The 17,564-nt window shown below is 38.1% G+C and overlaps 1 protein-coding gene across 24 annotated transcripts in view; it reads right to left on the bottom strand.

Annotated features, from left to right (window-relative positions):
• The window catches only part of PBRM1 (polybromo 1), a 101,733-nt gene that overhangs the window by 22,767 nt on the left and 61,402 nt on the right, over positions 1–17,564 (bottom strand). For all 24 annotated transcript variants that reach the window (XM_067754692.1, XM_067754702.1, XM_067754691.1 and 21 more), the window contains 5 exons: positions 14,640–14,825; positions 13,576–13,733; positions 12,686–12,949; positions 6,569–6,714; positions 4,073–4,230 (listed from right to left, as the gene is read on the bottom strand). In XM_067754692.1, coding sequence (XP_067610793.1) covers positions 4,073–4,230; positions 6,569–6,714; positions 12,686–12,949; positions 13,576–13,733; positions 14,640–14,825 — 912 coding nt within the window. The remainder of the gene's footprint in view (positions 1–4,072; positions 4,231–6,568; positions 6,715–12,685; positions 12,950–13,575; positions 13,734–14,639; positions 14,826–17,564) is intronic.

Consider the following 17,564-nt stretch of genomic DNA (forward strand, 5'->3'; position numbering starts at 1 on the left):
CTTAAGTCAATATAAAATGTAACAAAGAAACACTTCTCTCCCAAGGGGAGGGTGGATATTGAAATCCACAAGCTGGACTGAAAACCCATTTTGTGACCACTAGATGCATTTTCTTTAGGGGTTTTATCTCAAGATTAACATCTCACTGTATGCCTGTTTTCCTGCCTAATATTATTGGCACCCACTTTCACTCTCAAAAGTGTCCCAGTTGGCTGTAAACCAACCAACAATCCAAACATCAGTACAGGAGTATAAACGAGAAGACCTAAGTTTCAGTTCTGGTCCATTTCTTGGACAGTAACATGACCTTTCTGAGAATATCAGCATCTTTTACACTGGGTTATGGTTTGAAATAAATGAAATCCTAGATTAAAAAAAAAAACAGTTTATAAACTACAGAATGCAACACATTCTAACAGGCAACTGTAAAAAGGAATTACTTCAACTGATGTCAGTGAAAATGGCAGCTGGGGAATCCACGTGTTCCTTCACAGAAACACTAAAAGCTAGCAAAAACTGTGAGAATCAACAGTACTGGAATCCTGGAAAACAGCTAAAAGTTTACAACAACCAAATGAATCCTTACTTAAGGAAAAAAGTGACTGAAAGCTAGCAGGAGAGCATTGTGGCATTTTAATCTACCTCATCCATCCCCCCCACCCACCCCAACTCTTATTCTTTGGGGAATAAGAGTTTTGAAAAGCTTCCACATAGTCCTGAAAATCTAGAAAGCCATGCACATGCCATGGGCAGGGTGCATGCTCAGCAAAGACCTGAGAAGGCCCTAAGCTCTCACCTTTAGCTGACTATCAAGCCCTGCATGAGCAGGTAGTAAAGGCAAAGGCAGAGTTGTAAACTTTTGCACTGAGTGTTAAAGGTGTGCTCCAACAAAGATGCAGTATGCAATGCAAAGACTGGGAATTTTTGGGGTTTTCTGGATCCAAGCATTTAAGAAAATCCTGTTAAGTCACTAGCTGACCACAAAGCTAGAACAGAGACTTCAGTGACAGCACAAAGAACACAGTCTTTAGCTTAGAAAAGTCACTGAACAAGCAACGACAACCCACAATAAGCAATAACAACAAAACTTGAGGAGGGGGGAGAATCTGATTTCTAGAGTTATCACATCATAATATTCAAAATATAGTTTCAACATCCAGTTTTCAACAAAAAAATTATGAGGCATGCATGAGACAAGTAAGTGTGGCTTATTCACAGGATTAGAAAGAAATGAACAGAAACTGTCCTTGAGGAAGCTCAGATACTGAACTTACTAGACAAAGAATTTAAATCAACTGCCTTCAATACACCCAAAGAGCTAAAGGAAACCATGGACAAAGAACTAAAAGAAACCAGAATGATGTCTCACTAAATAGAGAATATCAATAGAGAGAAAATGTAAACACTAAATAGATATTCTGAAGCTGAAAAGTATAATAACTGAATTGAAAAATTCATTAGAGGAACTTCCCCAGTGGTCCAGTGGCTACGACTCTGTGCTCCCAATGCAGGGGGCCCGGGCTCCATCTCTAGTCAGGGAACCGGATCCCACCTGCCGCAACTAGCAGTTCACATGCCACAACTAAGAGTTTGCATGCCACAACTAAAGATCCTGCATGCTGCAACTAAGGATCCTGCAGGCCTCAACTGAAGATCCCACATGCTGCAACTAAGACCCATCACAGACAAATAAATAAATATGGAAAAAAAAGAAAAATTCATTAGAAGGGTTCAACAGATGATCTGAACACAGAGAAGAATCAACGAACTTGAAGACAGGTCAATTAAAATGAAAAGTTTGAGGAAAAGAAAGAAAAAAGAATACAGAAAAATGAACAATATCTTAGAGACCCGTGGCACACCATTAAGCATAACCAACATAGGCATAATAGGAGTCCTGGAAGAAGAAGAGAAAGAGAAAGGGGCAGAAAAAATATGTGAAGAAACAGTGGCCAAAAACTTCCCAAATTTGATGAAAGACATGAAAGAAAAAACTGCCAATGGAGGAATTCTATATCCAGCAAAAGTAGCCTTCAAAAATGGAGGAATCGGGCTTCCCTGGTGGCGCAGTGGTTGAGAGTCTGCCTGCTAATGCAGGGGACGCGGGTTCGTGGCCCGGTCTGGGAAGATCCCACATACCGCGGAGCGGCTGGGCCCATGAGCCATGGCCGCTGAGCCTGCGCGTCCGGAGCCTGTGCTCCGCAACGGGAGAGGCCACAACAGTGAGAGGCCCGCGTACCACAAAAAAACAAAAGGAAACAAAAAATGGAGGAATCAAGACATCCAGATAAACAAAAGATGAGGGAGATTGTTGCTAGCAGACCTGTCCTACAAGAAATGCTAAAGGGAGTTCTTTAGGCTGAAATGAAAGGACATTAGACAATAACTTGAAGTCATACAAAGAAATAAAAACCACTAGTAAAGGTAACTACACAGGTAAATATAAAAGACAATATTATATTTTTGGTTTGTAAATCCTCTTTTTCACCTATATGATTTTAAAGACAAATACACAAAGCAATAATTATAAATCTATGATAATGGGCACACAAAGTATAAAGAGGTAATTTCTTACAAATAAAGAGGGAGGGATGGAGCTATAGAGGAACAGAGTTTTTTTGTATAGAATATGAAACCAGATTGTCATAAATTTAAGATGTAATCCCCAGGGTAACCACAAAGAAAATAACTAAAAAAGAATCAATGATACAGTTGTCCTAACCAAAGAAGACTTCAGTCTCACCTTTGTTATGTTTCCTTTGAGGCTCCCAACTAGGTTTACACTAGGGAGTAAAGCTCTAGGGCACAAGTTAAAAGGAAGACTTTCTCTGCTGCAGAAACTCAAGAAGATTTAATAACTTCACTAGATTTTGTTGCCTCTCCCCAGAGGGGAAGAGGAAAATGTACTGAATTACTGGCCATTCAGACATTTTTACCATATCCAATTCTGAAAAAATTCAAAGCACCAAAAACAATGTAGGTAAACAGTAAAGTGACCAAAGTCTAAGTGTAAAATACTTTTTAATCTGCAAATTTCCTTTTGGTCGTAAGCATGGTGGCTCCTTTAACTTTATAACCATATGTAATCAACATAAAGCTTGTGACTAGTAACCTTTTGGAAAACCACTCCAAAAGATGTAAACAGTAGTTGGTGTAAGTAAGCTAACGAGTTAATTCAGGGCCAGAATAAATACAACAGCTGAAAACAATAACAGTATATGGTGCATATAACTAGATCTGAGAAGCAGAATGCCACTGTGAACACTCAGTAGGATGACACAACAGAAACCAAAACAAGAGTCTTTCACATTTTTGGAATGGGAACAATAACACTACTAGGGTTAATCCAACAGAGACTGTAAAAGTTTTTTAATTGCTCTCCCTGCTTCCTACCTTATTCTTACAACACGTCCTCCAAACTGCAGCCACAGTGATTCCTCTAATGCTTATACATCGGCTCACATGGCCTCTCTGCTCAGACTCCTCACAGGACCTCTCATCTGTTCTAGATCAATCCCTGCACTGTCTGTAAGACCTACCATGACCGAGTGCCCAGCCACCTAGAGGGCTCATTCCTTACCACACCCCCTGGCTGCTCCAGCCACCCGGCTTTCTTATTGTGACTCAAACATGCCCAGATACTCTGCCGCAAGGTCTTTGTGTTTGGTGTTTGTTGTGCCTAAAAGGAGTAAAATCTCAGTTTTCAATGGTTTTCTTCCTCACTTCCTTCAGGGCTCTACTCTCATGTCACCTATCAGAGGGGCTTTTGCTGACCACATTACCTGAAATAGGACCTCCCCTTAACATTACTCTCTATTCTCTTCCTCTGCTTTGTTCTCATTCATAGCCCTAATTACTACCTGATGTTCTATATATTTAATTTTAATTTATTTACTCCCCAGCCTCTGCCCCACTGTAAGTCTCTGAGACAGCTGAAATTTTGGTTTTTTTATTGCTGTATACCTAGCACCTAGAAGAGTACCCAGGACAGAAGAACTATTCAACCAACTGTGGAATGAATAAGATAAAATTAAAAACATGAATACCTACAATTGAAAGCATGAATACCTACCTAGAATACATGTCATGGGGCAGGTTTCTTCCAGATTACTCAGAAACACTTCTTTCTTGTAGAACATTTTTGTGGGCTCGTGTTCCGTCTCTTCTGGGTGAATAAAGATGGGGCCGTAAAAATATGCAGCTCCATCTCGGACCCATACCTTTTCAATTCTTGGGAGAAAAAAAATGGAGAAATTCCATTAAAATAGAGTTCTTACAGGTTTCATTCCTAAAGGCTTAGTCTAACAAAAATTCTGTTAACCAAAAACTTAATGATATGCACTATTTAGAGGAGTTTCATTGGCTGTTTTGATAATAAGACAATTTCCTTGGTTTTTTTCCCCTTTAAGCATGTGAGAAGATACTTGGAAAAAAGAGAAGTGAACATTTGGCTACTCATCTCAGGGGAAAATTTTTTTTTAACATAATACTAAGGCATACAACTTAATAGTTTAAGCTGACTCTCAGGTTTTCTTCCTGAGATGCTAAGCATCTATCATTGGATTTGTGAGCTGAATAAACACATCAATATTTGGGGTCAGATCACATTAGTGGCACATATTCCTTTAAGGCCATGGTTCATGACCTTTTTGAAGGTCAAGATTTAATACCCCTTTACCCCATGAGAATCTGATGAAAGTCACAGACCATCTCCCTAGGAAAAAGAAAAATTAACATCTGACTGTTCAGTGCAGATACTGTACCATTCCTCACAACCACACCATAAAGTTGCTATTATTATTGTCCCAATAGCCTCATGGTTCCAGACATGAAGCAGCATCCTCATTGCAGTTAATGGTAACTCCACCCTTCCAGTTCCTCAGGCCAAAATGCAGGGGTCACCTTTGATTCCTCTCTCTTGGACACTACATTCTTTTAACTCAATCTTTCAAAACAGGATCTGACTAATTTACAGAATTGGATCTGACTACTGGCCTGAACCACCATCATTCTTGCCTGGATTATTGCAATAGCCTCCTAGCAGATCTAGCTGTTCTACCTTTGACTCTTTACAGTCTATTCTTAACAATCAGTAGACAGAGCAATCCTGCTAAGACCTAAGTCAGATGTCACTTCTGGGGACTTCCCTGGTGGTCCAGTGGTTAAGACTCTGTGCTTCCACTGCAGGGGGCACGGGTTCGATGCCTGGTCGGGGAACTAAGATCCCACATGCCTCGCAGTGTCGCCCAAAAAAGGTCACTTTTGTGCTGAAAATAATCCATGATATTTCATTTAACTCAGTAAAGGCCCAAGTCCCTACAATGGTTTGAGTCCCACAAGATTTGCACTATATCCCTTGGCTCTCGTATCTCCTATCTAACTCATGTACAGCTCACTCCGCCTGTAACAAACTCTGATGATTTGAATAGGCCAGGAATGCCTCTCTTCCGGTCTTTACACAGGCTGTTCTCCGTCCCTGGAAAGCTTTCTCCCTGGATATTCACATTACTCACTTCCTTGGTTTCTTCAAGTGTTGGCTCAACTGTCAGCCCTCAGTGAGGCTTTACATACCATCCTATTCAAAGTTTTGAACACCCTAACTTTGACTATGGCACTCCTGATTCCCTATACCCAGCTCTATTTTTTTCCACAGCACATATCATAATGTAATGCACTATACACTTTACTTATTCATGATGCTTATAGTTTGTCTTCCCACTAGAAAAAAGATCCGCGGGACTAAGGATACTTGTTTGTTTTATTCACTAATGTATCTACAGAGCCTGGCAAATAGTAGGTGTGTAATAAACAATTACTGAATGATGAACAAATACAATGAGGAAACAAGCTCAGAGAGTTAAGTCATTTGCCTATGGACATTAAACTAGCAGGGCTGGGACTTAAACCAAGATCTCTTGGAACCAACTACTTTCCTTAACTACTATCCTCTACTGCCCAGCCCTGCGCCCTGACTCCTTTAATGCTATTCTACGCCATCCAACCATACTTCCACCCATTTACTTGTTCATCAAATATCTGAGCCTCACGCACTATGCTTGGAGCAGGGGATATAAAGGTATATCTATCGCTTTTTTGCTCAAAAAGAGAGGGTCTCTAACTCTCAGGGCATTTGCAGTCTGGTATGGAAGCCTGATAATATAAATGATATGTGCTCTGAGAAGAAGGAAATACACGGTGCTCTGAGAATGTGTAATAGGGAGACCTAACCTAGTCTGGAGGAGACAGGAAAGGCTTCCTTAAGGAAGAGCCATTTCAAATTTAAGCTAAAGGAGTTCACCATATGAAGCTGGCAGGGAGATTTCTGGGTTGAGAGTTCAGTAAATGGTAGGAGAAGAAAAAGCCAAAAAAAAAAAAAAGGGATTCATGGAAGCAATTTAAAGAATTTAAAGTGTGGCTAGAGGCGTAAGCAGGGAGAGTGTGGTGTGAGAGGAAGTTGGAAAAGTTGCCAAGAGAGTGACTTTAGCCTTCATTCTAAACAGTGATGAATTTCTACTGGCTCCGAATCTCTCAAACCAAACCTCGTCTTCTCTACCTCAAAAACGCTCACCTGCCCACACGAGGGCGCACCAGGCCATGGGACTTGATGAAGACACAGTCGCCAACCTTCAGCCACATGTCATTATACCGGAGCTGCTCAAAGTAGTGGCAACCTGGTTCACCGTTAGACATTTCCACAGGGACATCTTCTTTCTCCTGTGGTAAAGGGAACTGGTTGAAGACAGGCTGCTGACAATCAAGGAGTTGGCAGAGAAGGTAAGAAGGGAGAGCAGACTTCCTTCATTTTAACTTAAAAGAAAAAATAACCATAAACAGAGGCTCTGATAAAGATAGGAAACCAAAGGAATAGGTTACTGAAATCAAACTAAGTCTTATCAAATATTGTATCTATTTTAAATTTCTAGTTAATTTTCATAAAATAATGTTACTCCAAGACTGTTTTATTCCCCTCTCTTTTCTTCCCCCATTCTCACAGACTTTAGGAAAAAAAAGCAATGGAGAAGACTTATCAGCATACAGAAAACAGCCTCACGCAACTGTTAAAAAGATAAGGTGCAAATTCTACACAAGCTTCCTCTTCACCACATTTCTTCATATTAACAACTGACTGATTTAAAAATTTTATCATTTTGATTTATTCCAACATGGAAAGGAACAGCATAGCCTCTATGACATAAACACACATACTCTGTTTTTGAATAAATAACAGGGTCTGTCACCTACTGGCTGCTGTGACATGGGTAAATTACTTGACCTCTTATGCCTTAGGTTCATCATCTGTAAAATGAAGATATTGTGCCCATCAGGTGGGGCTGTTAGGAAGCTTAAATGACACAATTCATGTTACGTACACAGAATAATGCCTGACTCAGAAGAAAAATAAAAGATAATTCTGACTAATGAAAATAAGAAACATAATTTACTGAGAACCTAGCAGATACTGAGCACAGCACTAGGTGTTTTAAATATAAAAGCTCTAAAACACATAAAAGCTGAGGAAATGGCAGAACACCCCCCAAATTTTCTACTGAGAATATCTCCCTGAGAATATCTGAAACTTCAAACTTAAGGGAAAAAAAATCTCCTTTAGACTGTCCAAAATAATTTAATGTTTTGATCTTTATGATTTCAAATGTGGTACTGAAATGGACTTCCTGGAAAATCCTTAAGAATGAGAGAGGTCCCACATATATGCTGGGTGAGGAGCACCTGAAGGAATGGAAGCTATGAAAAAGAAAGCCCTGAGATTAAGAATACATTTTTATTTCAGGAATGGGTTCTGTTCTAGTTATTCATCTAAAAATTTCTTAGCATGACATGTTTTGGCCATGCAATATTAAAATAAATATATGAGACTAAGAAAAGTAACTCATACATAGAGAGGACACTGGGGACTTATGAATTCTAATGACAATAATAACAAATTTATTTCCCACATTGACTTCCACTGACATTTCTTCTTTTAAAATTAATGTCTCTATGATTCCCAGACATATTGGTAAAATGTAAAAAATAACATGTTTTTTCCCAAGCTCCTTTTCTCTTAAAAACACTGTAAGGACACTAAAATGGATATTTTTTCTAGGATACTAAAAATTCAGTTTTTCCAGTTTTTACATTAACAATTTAAAAACTTTATTTTTCTCCTTTATATAAAAAGTGTATTTGTTGGAAATAATTCAAACATTAGAGTATGTAAAATTTAAAAAACAAGTCTTCTGTGATCTAACCCTAGAGATAATCATCCAGTTCAGTTTATAGTTTTCCATGTTATTTACACATACATATATGTAAACATACATTTTGATTTTTTTGAGTAATGATGGAACCACATCCCATTCTGCAACCTGTTAATTCCTTTTGCTGGCTGCACAGTTTGCATTATATGAATGGATGTATAACAACTTAATTCCCATTCACAGGCATTTGGGTTTGGCCTAGGGTTTTGCTTTTACAAACAACACTTACGTCACCCTTTGGCATACCTAGTTGAGTACTATGTTGGAACACACTCCCTGCCATCAAACAGCAGGGCCAAAGGGAATGCCACTGATGGGAGATGAGAGTGTGTTACCCCACACTGACACCAGGCTGCATGTATTATCAGGCTTCAGACCTCTTGTCAATTTGTTGGGCATTTTAAAAGTTATTAGATTAATACGTTTTCTTACATTTTTGAATGACCTTCTATAAATGATCTATTTGGTCCTTTGCCCATTTTTCCAGTATTATTTTTTCCCTAGACTTCAAAGAGCTCTTTGTACATTAGAAACAGCAGTCCTTAGACTGTTTCATTAAACTAATTGATATTGTCAATTGTATCAAGAAAATGATCTTTTTTTTTTCTTTTATGGCTACTGGGTTTTATATCATGTATATAAAAGGATCCATTCCAAGCTTATAAATGAATAAAAGATTACAGGTAAATAATAGTAAATGTACTTTTGTCAGCAACTTATGTTTCTTTTTTAATGTTTATATCTTATTTTGGAATATGAAATGAGGTAGAGTTCAGGTGGGTTTTATTTTCTTCTTTTTTCAAATGGCTACCAGTTTTTCCAGTATCATTTGATTCCATCCTCTCTTGCTGATCTGAAATACTACCTTTATACAAACTTTCAGTTATAAAATAAATGAATCACAGGTATGAAATGTACAGTGTGGGGAATAATTACATAACATCTTTGTATGGTGACAAATGATGACTAGACTTACCATGGTGATCATTTTGAAACATACAGAAATACTGAATCATTATGTTGTACACCAGGCAGGGGATAGGGGGAGAGGGGGATTGGATGAAGGTGGTCAAAAAGTACAAACTTCCAGTTATAAGATAAATAAGTATTAAGGATGTAATGTACAACATGATAAATATAATTAACACTGCTGTACGTTATATATGAAAGATGTTAAGAGAGTAAATTCTAACAGTACTCATCACAAGGAAAAAAAAATTTTCTTTTCTATTTCTTTAATGTTGTATGTATATTGAGATGATGGATGTTCACCAAACTTACTGTGGTAATCATTTCATGATATATGTAAGTCAAATCATTATGCTGTACACCTTAAACTTATACAGTGCTATATGTCAATTATATCTCAATAAAACTAGAAGGAAAAAAAGGCGATTGTGGGACAAAAGGGAAAGTATGAATCAAGTCTCTAGATTAGTAAATAGTATTAAAGTTAATTTTCTGGTTTAGATCCTTGTACCATGCTTTACAAGGTGTTAACATTAGCAGAAGCTGAATGAAGAGTATAAGGAAATGTCTTTGTACTATCTTTGTTAAGCACCTGGCACATTTGTTAAGTCTAAAATCACTTCAAAATAAAAGTTAAAATATATAAAACTAGAGACTTCCCTGGTGGCGCAGTGGTTAAGAACCTGCCTGCCAATGCAGGAGACACGGGTTCAATCCCTGGTCCGGGAAGATCCCACATGCCGGATAGCAACTAAACCCATGCACCACAACTACTGAGCCTGCGCTCTAGAGCCCACAAGCCACAACTACTGAGCCCGTGTGCCAACTACTGAAGCCCACATGCCTAGAGCCTGTGCTCTTTAACAAGAGAAGCCACCGCAACGAGAAGCCTGTGCACCACAAAGAATGGTAGCCCCCGCTTGCCGCAACTAGAGAGAAAGCCTGCGCGCAGCAATAAAGACCCGACACAGCCAAAAAATAAATTACTTAAAAAAAATTTTATATATATATATAAACTAAAATGAATGAATATCTTTATATTCTGGATTTAATTGTGAAAAGCCTATTCCCTCCACTGACCAACCCTGAGCTAATATCTTAATATTTTTTTAAATGTATTTTTGTAAAATGTAATACTATTTGGCAGGGTAAAGCACTCTTGACTACTCTTTCAGTTTTTCTTTTTCTGGTGACTGTCATGTATTTATTCTTTCCTAAGAATGCTAGAATTAAAAAAAAAAAAAAAAAGGATGCTAGAATAATTTTGTCAAGTTCCAAAACAACTTATTCAAGTCTTTAATGTCCTGCAGTAGACTATCTTTCTTCCCATAGGTTCCATATACTCCTTTTACGATAATTTCTTAATGTATGTTTTTTGTTCATATGAATTGGATATTTTCTTCCATATGATTTTTCTAACAGTTGTTAAAGTGTATTCAACATTTTCATTTTACTTTCAAAATTCTTATGAATTATTGTTCTGTTTATGTAAGAAAGCTAATGACTTGTATATAGATTTTGAAATTTCTACTTGTTGAATTGTTTTCAAAAACTTTTCAGTTAATTTCTCTCCATTATCTGCAAAAAAATAATTTTGCCTCTTATTGTCAATAGTTTTGTTTGTCTCACTACATTGGCTACTCTCAGAAAAATACAGATAATGGTACAGAAAGCACCTCTGTCACGTGTATAACTTTAAAAGGAATTTCTTTTACTCTAGGCTTGAGATACGAAGACAATTTTTAAAAATCACTTTGAGGAAATATCCATCTGAAGACTTCAATCAAGATTGGTACTATACCTTATCAGATAATTTCTCCTTTTATCTACTAATTATAATGACAGGTATTACTGAATTTTCCTAATTTTGAACAATCCTTGCATTCCTAGAATGAACTCCCGCCTACTTGGTCATGTTGTTCTCAAACAACTAACTTGATTTCACTTGTAACAATACTTTTTTCCCAAGTATTTTTTTGTATCAATATTCATACAGTGAGACTGAACTGCAGTTTTCTGTTTTTACTTTGTCAGACTTTGGAATCAAGATTATTCCAACTTGGTAAAACAAACTGGGAAGTTTTCTTTGCTCTCCATGCTCTGCAATAATTTTTTTTTCTTTTGGCCGACCCACACGGCATGTGGGATCTTAGTTCCCCAACCAGGGATCAAACCATGCCCCCTGCAGTAGAAGCGCAGAGTCTTAACCACTGGACCGCCAGGGAAGTCCTTCAATAATTTAAAGGCTTAAAAGAATTTACCTATGGAATTATCTGGCCTGAGTACTCTTTGAAGTGAGCTCTTTGACATTAAAGAAATTTCTTCACGTTGTTGTCCACTTACATGTGTTATCTCTTCTTGATTCCACTTTACTAACTGGTATTACCCTAGAAAATTATTCACTTCATTCAGGTTTTTAAAATTATTATTATTTTTTGGTTTTGTTTTATTTATTTTTTGGCCACACCATGCGGCTTGTGGGATCTTAGTCCCCTGACCAGGGATCTAACCCAGGCCCTTGGCAGTGAAAGCATGGAGTCCTAACCACTGGACTGCCAGGGAATTCCCTCATTCAGGTTTTCAAACTTATTAACAGAAATGTACAAGTCTTTAAATTTCCTCTATATTTTGTATATTAAGCTTAATTCCCTTCTTTTTCCTTTATTAGGATAGTTGGTAGTTTATCTCATTGAACTTGTTGAAGTCTCCTTTTTAATTCTGCTGCTCTATTTATTCATTTATTTATTTATTTATTTATGGCTGTGTTGGGTCTTCGTTGCTGCACACGGGCTTTCTCTAGTTGCAGTGAGCGGGGGCTACTCTTTGTTGCAGTGCGCATGCTTCTCACTGCAGTGGCTTCTCCTGTTGCAGAGCACGGGTTCTAGGCGTGTGGGCCTCAGTAGTTGTGGCACGTGGGATCTTCCCGGACCAGGGCTCAAACCCATGTCCCCTGCATTGGCAGGCAGAATCTTAACCACTGCACCACCAGGGAAGCCCTGCTGCTCTGTTTTTTAAGTATTAATTTCTTTCTTTCTTTTAGAGTTCCTTCTATTAGGCTGTTTTTGTTTTGTTTTGTTTTTTATTTATTTTTGGCTGTGTTGGGTCTTTGTTGCTGCATGCGGGCTTTAGTTGCAGTGAGCAGGGGCTACTCTTCGTTGTGGAGCACAGGCTCTAGGCACGCAGGCTTCAGTAGCTGTGGCACACAGGCTCAGTAGTTGTGGCGCACAGGCTTAGCTGCTCTGTGGCATGTGGGATCTTCCCAGACCAGGGATCGAACCCATGTCCCCTGCAATGGCAGGCGGATTCTCAACCACCGCGCCACCAGGGAAGTCCCTAGGCTAAGGTTTTATATTGTTGCTCTTTTTCTAATTCTGAATTTGAGTACTTTATTCATTTATTTTTGAGACTAGGTATTCTGAAATGTAAAATTCTTTTCTACGTGGCTATTATCTACATACCTTTTCCAAGTTAAAACTGTCTTCAGTTCGACTGTCCTCTGAGTTGTCTGTGTTCTTTTCATCATCCCCTTTATCCGCATTTGCAAATACAGAGGCCACTCGGACCACAGGCAAGGGCACATCTCGAGGGACAAATCTAACTGAGCTGATGGGCATGGTCCACAGTTTAATTTTCTTAAAAGATTTGGTTTTGGCAGAATACCGTGATTCACAGACAAAAACATCCTCATCTCGAAAGTTTTCTGGGCATAATTTAAAGTATTCCTGGTGGATATAAGAATAAAATCAATTAGGTGAATTTTCTGAAAACCAATCAACTAAAAAGCAAATAAAATCACCAAACAAGCAAAGAAATAAAAGCTAAAGTATTAAGACTTTTTGACAGTGAACAACAAATGGTAAATGGCTAGAGATCTAGGAGTATTTCCTTATACTCAATGGCCTTACTCACCACATACTGTTTAGCTTATTTAGCTTACCAACTGCTCCTCTGACAGTATACTAATATTTCATACAGCTATTATATTCCTTAAAGCTATGGGCATGTGCCTATACTACATAGACAAAAAAAAAAGTGCACCTTATTACCTAAAACCACACTAACAATTTATAATCATCCTTCAGAAAATGTCACCCTTAAAAATTTGTCTGCTGATATAAAAAAATTTAAGCTAACTGCATATAGCTATATAGTGTAGGCAGCAAATGGTCTTTCACCATCATGTTCAGGTTAATTTCTCCCCAAATCTTTACAGAAGCTAGAGACACAGCTTAAAAAAAATTCAACAGTTTAAAATAGAGCTATCAATTTTGTAAAGATCAATTTTTTGTGTTTGTGAATTTTATTCCCATGGAATAATTTATTGTTTTGGGACTAATGAGTTTCTTACCTTAACAAACATGACCACACATTTTCCTAGAATTTTACTAACAGGAACTTTATTGTAATAGTCACTCTTAAAAACTTCTTTTTCTAGAAATTTTCGTGTAGCCAAATGGAATGTTTCATTTGGCCGATAAAACCAACAGCCATACAACCATTTTTCACCTCAAAAACAAAGAGAGAGAGAAAGAAAGAGAATTACCATTAACAAAAATAACATATTCTTTGTAAAATGAACAAATACTCCATCCATTCTGCCATGGCCTAAACCTAGCAAGGTGCTTTTAGGCCACGGTTCCTTAATACAATTATCTTAGAAGAAACAATACTTTAAAATAATGAAATGTAATGAGACCTAAAAAATGCTACTTTCCCCCTCCTATTAAAAGATGTATAATAAATAGAATAAGGAAGGTGATGAGACCTACTCTACTCTGCTGGGTCAGGACACACATAAAGCTGTGTGCTTTTATAAGGATGTAAGATATACTAAAAGACATATTTAGCTCTTGGCTGAAGGAATACAAAGGTATTTTACATGATGAACAGCTGAAAGAATTGGATTGCCTGGATCACACTTCTGCTTGCTTTTGGTTTCATTAACTCCTATTCATTCTCTATGTCTCAAGTTAAAGGCGATTGTTCTAGGAAGCCTTTTTGAAATCAAATTCTAAGCTAAGGCACATGTCTGTCTATAACAATTTCTTCTTTATTTGTGATTTTTACCAGAGTGGTTTTGCCAGGGACAAAACACAGGCCTTTTGTTCTTCTGAATCTCTGCCATCCTACAGAGTTTGGCTCATGGTATGTTTTTAATAAATATCAGTTGAATGAATGAATCTCAACTAGACTTCAGAAAGTTGTATTTCTTTCGACTCAGCTGGGCCACTGCCCAACAGTGCTTGATCCTATGTTTCTCATATAGTGGGTACTTAACTGCATTTACTGACAGTGTAGAACTATTGTTGGAACACATAAAATGTCGGAGTTACAATTTCCTTCCCTGGGAACCAAGGAGGAGTACAACAGTCACATCTCACCAATCTGCCCTCCAATTTAAAATGAACTTACCAGCAGAATCTTCCCACAGTCTCTCAATACAGACTATATGTGGTTGTAGATTGGCCTCTGCAGGCTCCACATAGACATAATCTCCAACATGGTACATACTGTTCTTAAAGCTGCAGTCCTGGCTGTATGTGCGATGTAAGCCTGAGAGGCCTGCAGCTCCAGAGGAATCTTCACTCTTTTCAGCTTCTTCGGTAAAAAAGAGAAAAATGTTCTCATGAAAGGGATGTTGGAACAGATGCAGGATTGAAACAACACATACTAATACATTTACTTCTTTTCTAGATACTCAAAGGCAGGATTCAGGACAAATAGTATGACATCCACATTCCCAATAGCCTCTATTCAAAACTGTCGTTGTGAATTACAGCCAACTGCCATTAATTTAAATAAATACATAAATAAAGCATCTACAGAATAAAAATAATCACCTTAATAATATATGCTCACTAGAGTCATTCTGGATGATACACAAACATATAAAGAAGAAAACAGGTCACTTGTAAATCATGTAATCCTAGAGATAATCATGTAATCCTAGGATAATGGAATCTTAGAATTGAGGAGATATGGAATATGTATTTCATACAATATATTGTAAACTATATATGCATACACTTAATATATCATGAACATTTCCCTTGAGATTAAATGCTTTTCAACAAGATTTTTATTTTTGTTAAACAAAACTTAAAAAAAAAATTTATTTATTTGGCTGTGTTGGGTCTCAGTTGCGGCACGCGGGATCTTTAGTTGCGGCAGAAGTTGCAGCACGTGGGATCCTTTAGTTGCAGCGCGCAGAACCGTTAGTTGGGGCATCTTTTTAGTTGCAGCATGTGGGATCTTTTAGTTGCGGCATGCGAACTCTTAGTTGTGGCATGTGGGATCTAGTTCTCTGACTAGGGATTGAACCCAGGCTCCCAGCATTCGGAGTGCAGAGTCTTAGCCACTGGACCTGGACCAGGGAAGTCCCTAAACAAAACTTTTTTTTTTTTTTTTTTTTTTTTTTTTTTTGCGGTTCGCGGGCCTCTCACTGTTGTGGCCTCTCCCGTTGCGGAGCACAGGCTCCTGACGCGCAGGCTCAGCGGCCATGGCTCACGGGCCCAGCTGCTCTGCGGCATGTGGGATCTTCCCGGACCAGGGCACAAACCCACGTCCCCTGCACTGGCAGGCGGACTCTCAACCACTGCGCCACCAGGAAAGCCCCAAAACTTTTTAATGGCTCCCATATAAGCCATTATTTGCAAACAGCATAGGTTTTTTTCAGGAAAAAGCTTTGCCCACTTCTTTGATTACTTCCTTAGGATAATTTTCCATACATGGAAGAGCTGGAAATAAGCATGTTAAACGTTTTTAAAATGCATATTCCAAACTGACCCCCAAAAGTCTATACCAACTTAAGTCCTTCACTCTTTGGCTACAAGTGGGGCGGGGGGATCTGTTTCTCCATTCCCTCTCCAATACTGGTATTATAATTTTTTTTTAAGTTTTGCCATTTTGGGTGGAAAATGTTATCTAGCAGTTGATTAATCAAATGAATCCCTGTGACATAGGAAGCATATTCACAAGGTTCTTGAGAATTTTATACCAGCAGGAACACTGTCAACAGGCCTGAAACGGAGAAAGAGTACAAAAAAAAAGAAGGCTGTTAAACCTCCCAAATTCCAGAGACAGGAAACAGGCTGATAAAACTCAGCTGCAAATATGTGTTACCTTTCATGAAAAAAGATGATTCAGAGGGCAAAGTGTGGCGCCACAGAGAACTAATTCCATGCCCGGAAGCCTAATGCAGTCTGCCTGCCCAGATCTTGAAACTGCTTGGAATTGATGACTCTTTTTTTTTTTCCATTTCTCCCTTTTTGAATGGGAACGTCCCTATTATCCTATGCATGTTCCATCACTATACTGTAGGAGCAGAGAACTTATTTTTTCACTTTCACAGGTTCACAGATGAAGAGAAATTGTGTCTCAGGATGGACCATACCCAGAGCCTCACCCATACACCTAGTTTAGACGATTTAAATAATGAGATTTGGGACTTTCGAGTTGATGGTATTTAGATTAGATTTTGGTAGCCGGTAGAGGGGTTGTTACAGTAACAAGTACCTAAAAAAATATGAAAGTGACTCTGGAATTGAATAATAAGCAGAGACTGGAAGAATTTTGAGGAACATGACAGAAAAAGCCTAGGTTGCCTTGAATACACTGTTAGTAGAGAAATGGATATTAAAGACTTGGCATTGAAGGCTCAGAAGAAAAAGTTATTAAAATGTGGAGGAAAGGGGTCCTTGTTATATAGTGGAAGAAAGCCTAGCAGAACTGTGTTCTGCAGTTATGTGGATTCTAGGCCACCTGAGCTGATCTTTTAGATATCTTTTTCTTTGTTTATTTGTTGTTCTATTTTCTTGGAGATTTCTTCAACTTTATCTTCTAATCCTTCTCTGTTTCCCTTCTGCTATCTTTAAAACAATTTTTTAAGTGAATAAATTGATATATAACATTGTGTAAATTTATTTATTTATTTATTTAGGCAGGCTATGCCGGGTCTTAGTTGAGGCACATGGATCTTCATTGCGGCATGTGGACTTCTTAGTTGTGGCATGCATGCAGGATCTAGTTCCCTGACCAGGGATCGAACCCGGGCCCCCTGCACTGGCGGTGCGGAGTCTTACCCACTGGACCACCAGGGAAATCCCACATTGTGTAAATTTAAGGTGTACAACATGTTACTTTGATCTATTTATATACTGTTGCCACTGCAGCAGTTTACCACACTACATAGGACAATATTGTTGTCTATATCTACGTACTCTGCATTAGATCTCTATAGCTTATTTACTACTCTTTGCAAGTTTGTTCTGTTAAACAACATTAATCTCATCCCCTAACCCCACTCTGCTATCATTTTTTTTTAAAAGCTTGAGATAT

Source organism: Pseudorca crassidens, chromosome 10, assembly GCF_039906515.1.
Source record: "Pseudorca crassidens isolate mPseCra1 chromosome 10, mPseCra1.hap1, whole genome shotgun sequence".
NCBI lineage: Eukaryota > Metazoa > Chordata > Mammalia > Artiodactyla > Delphinidae > Pseudorca > Pseudorca crassidens.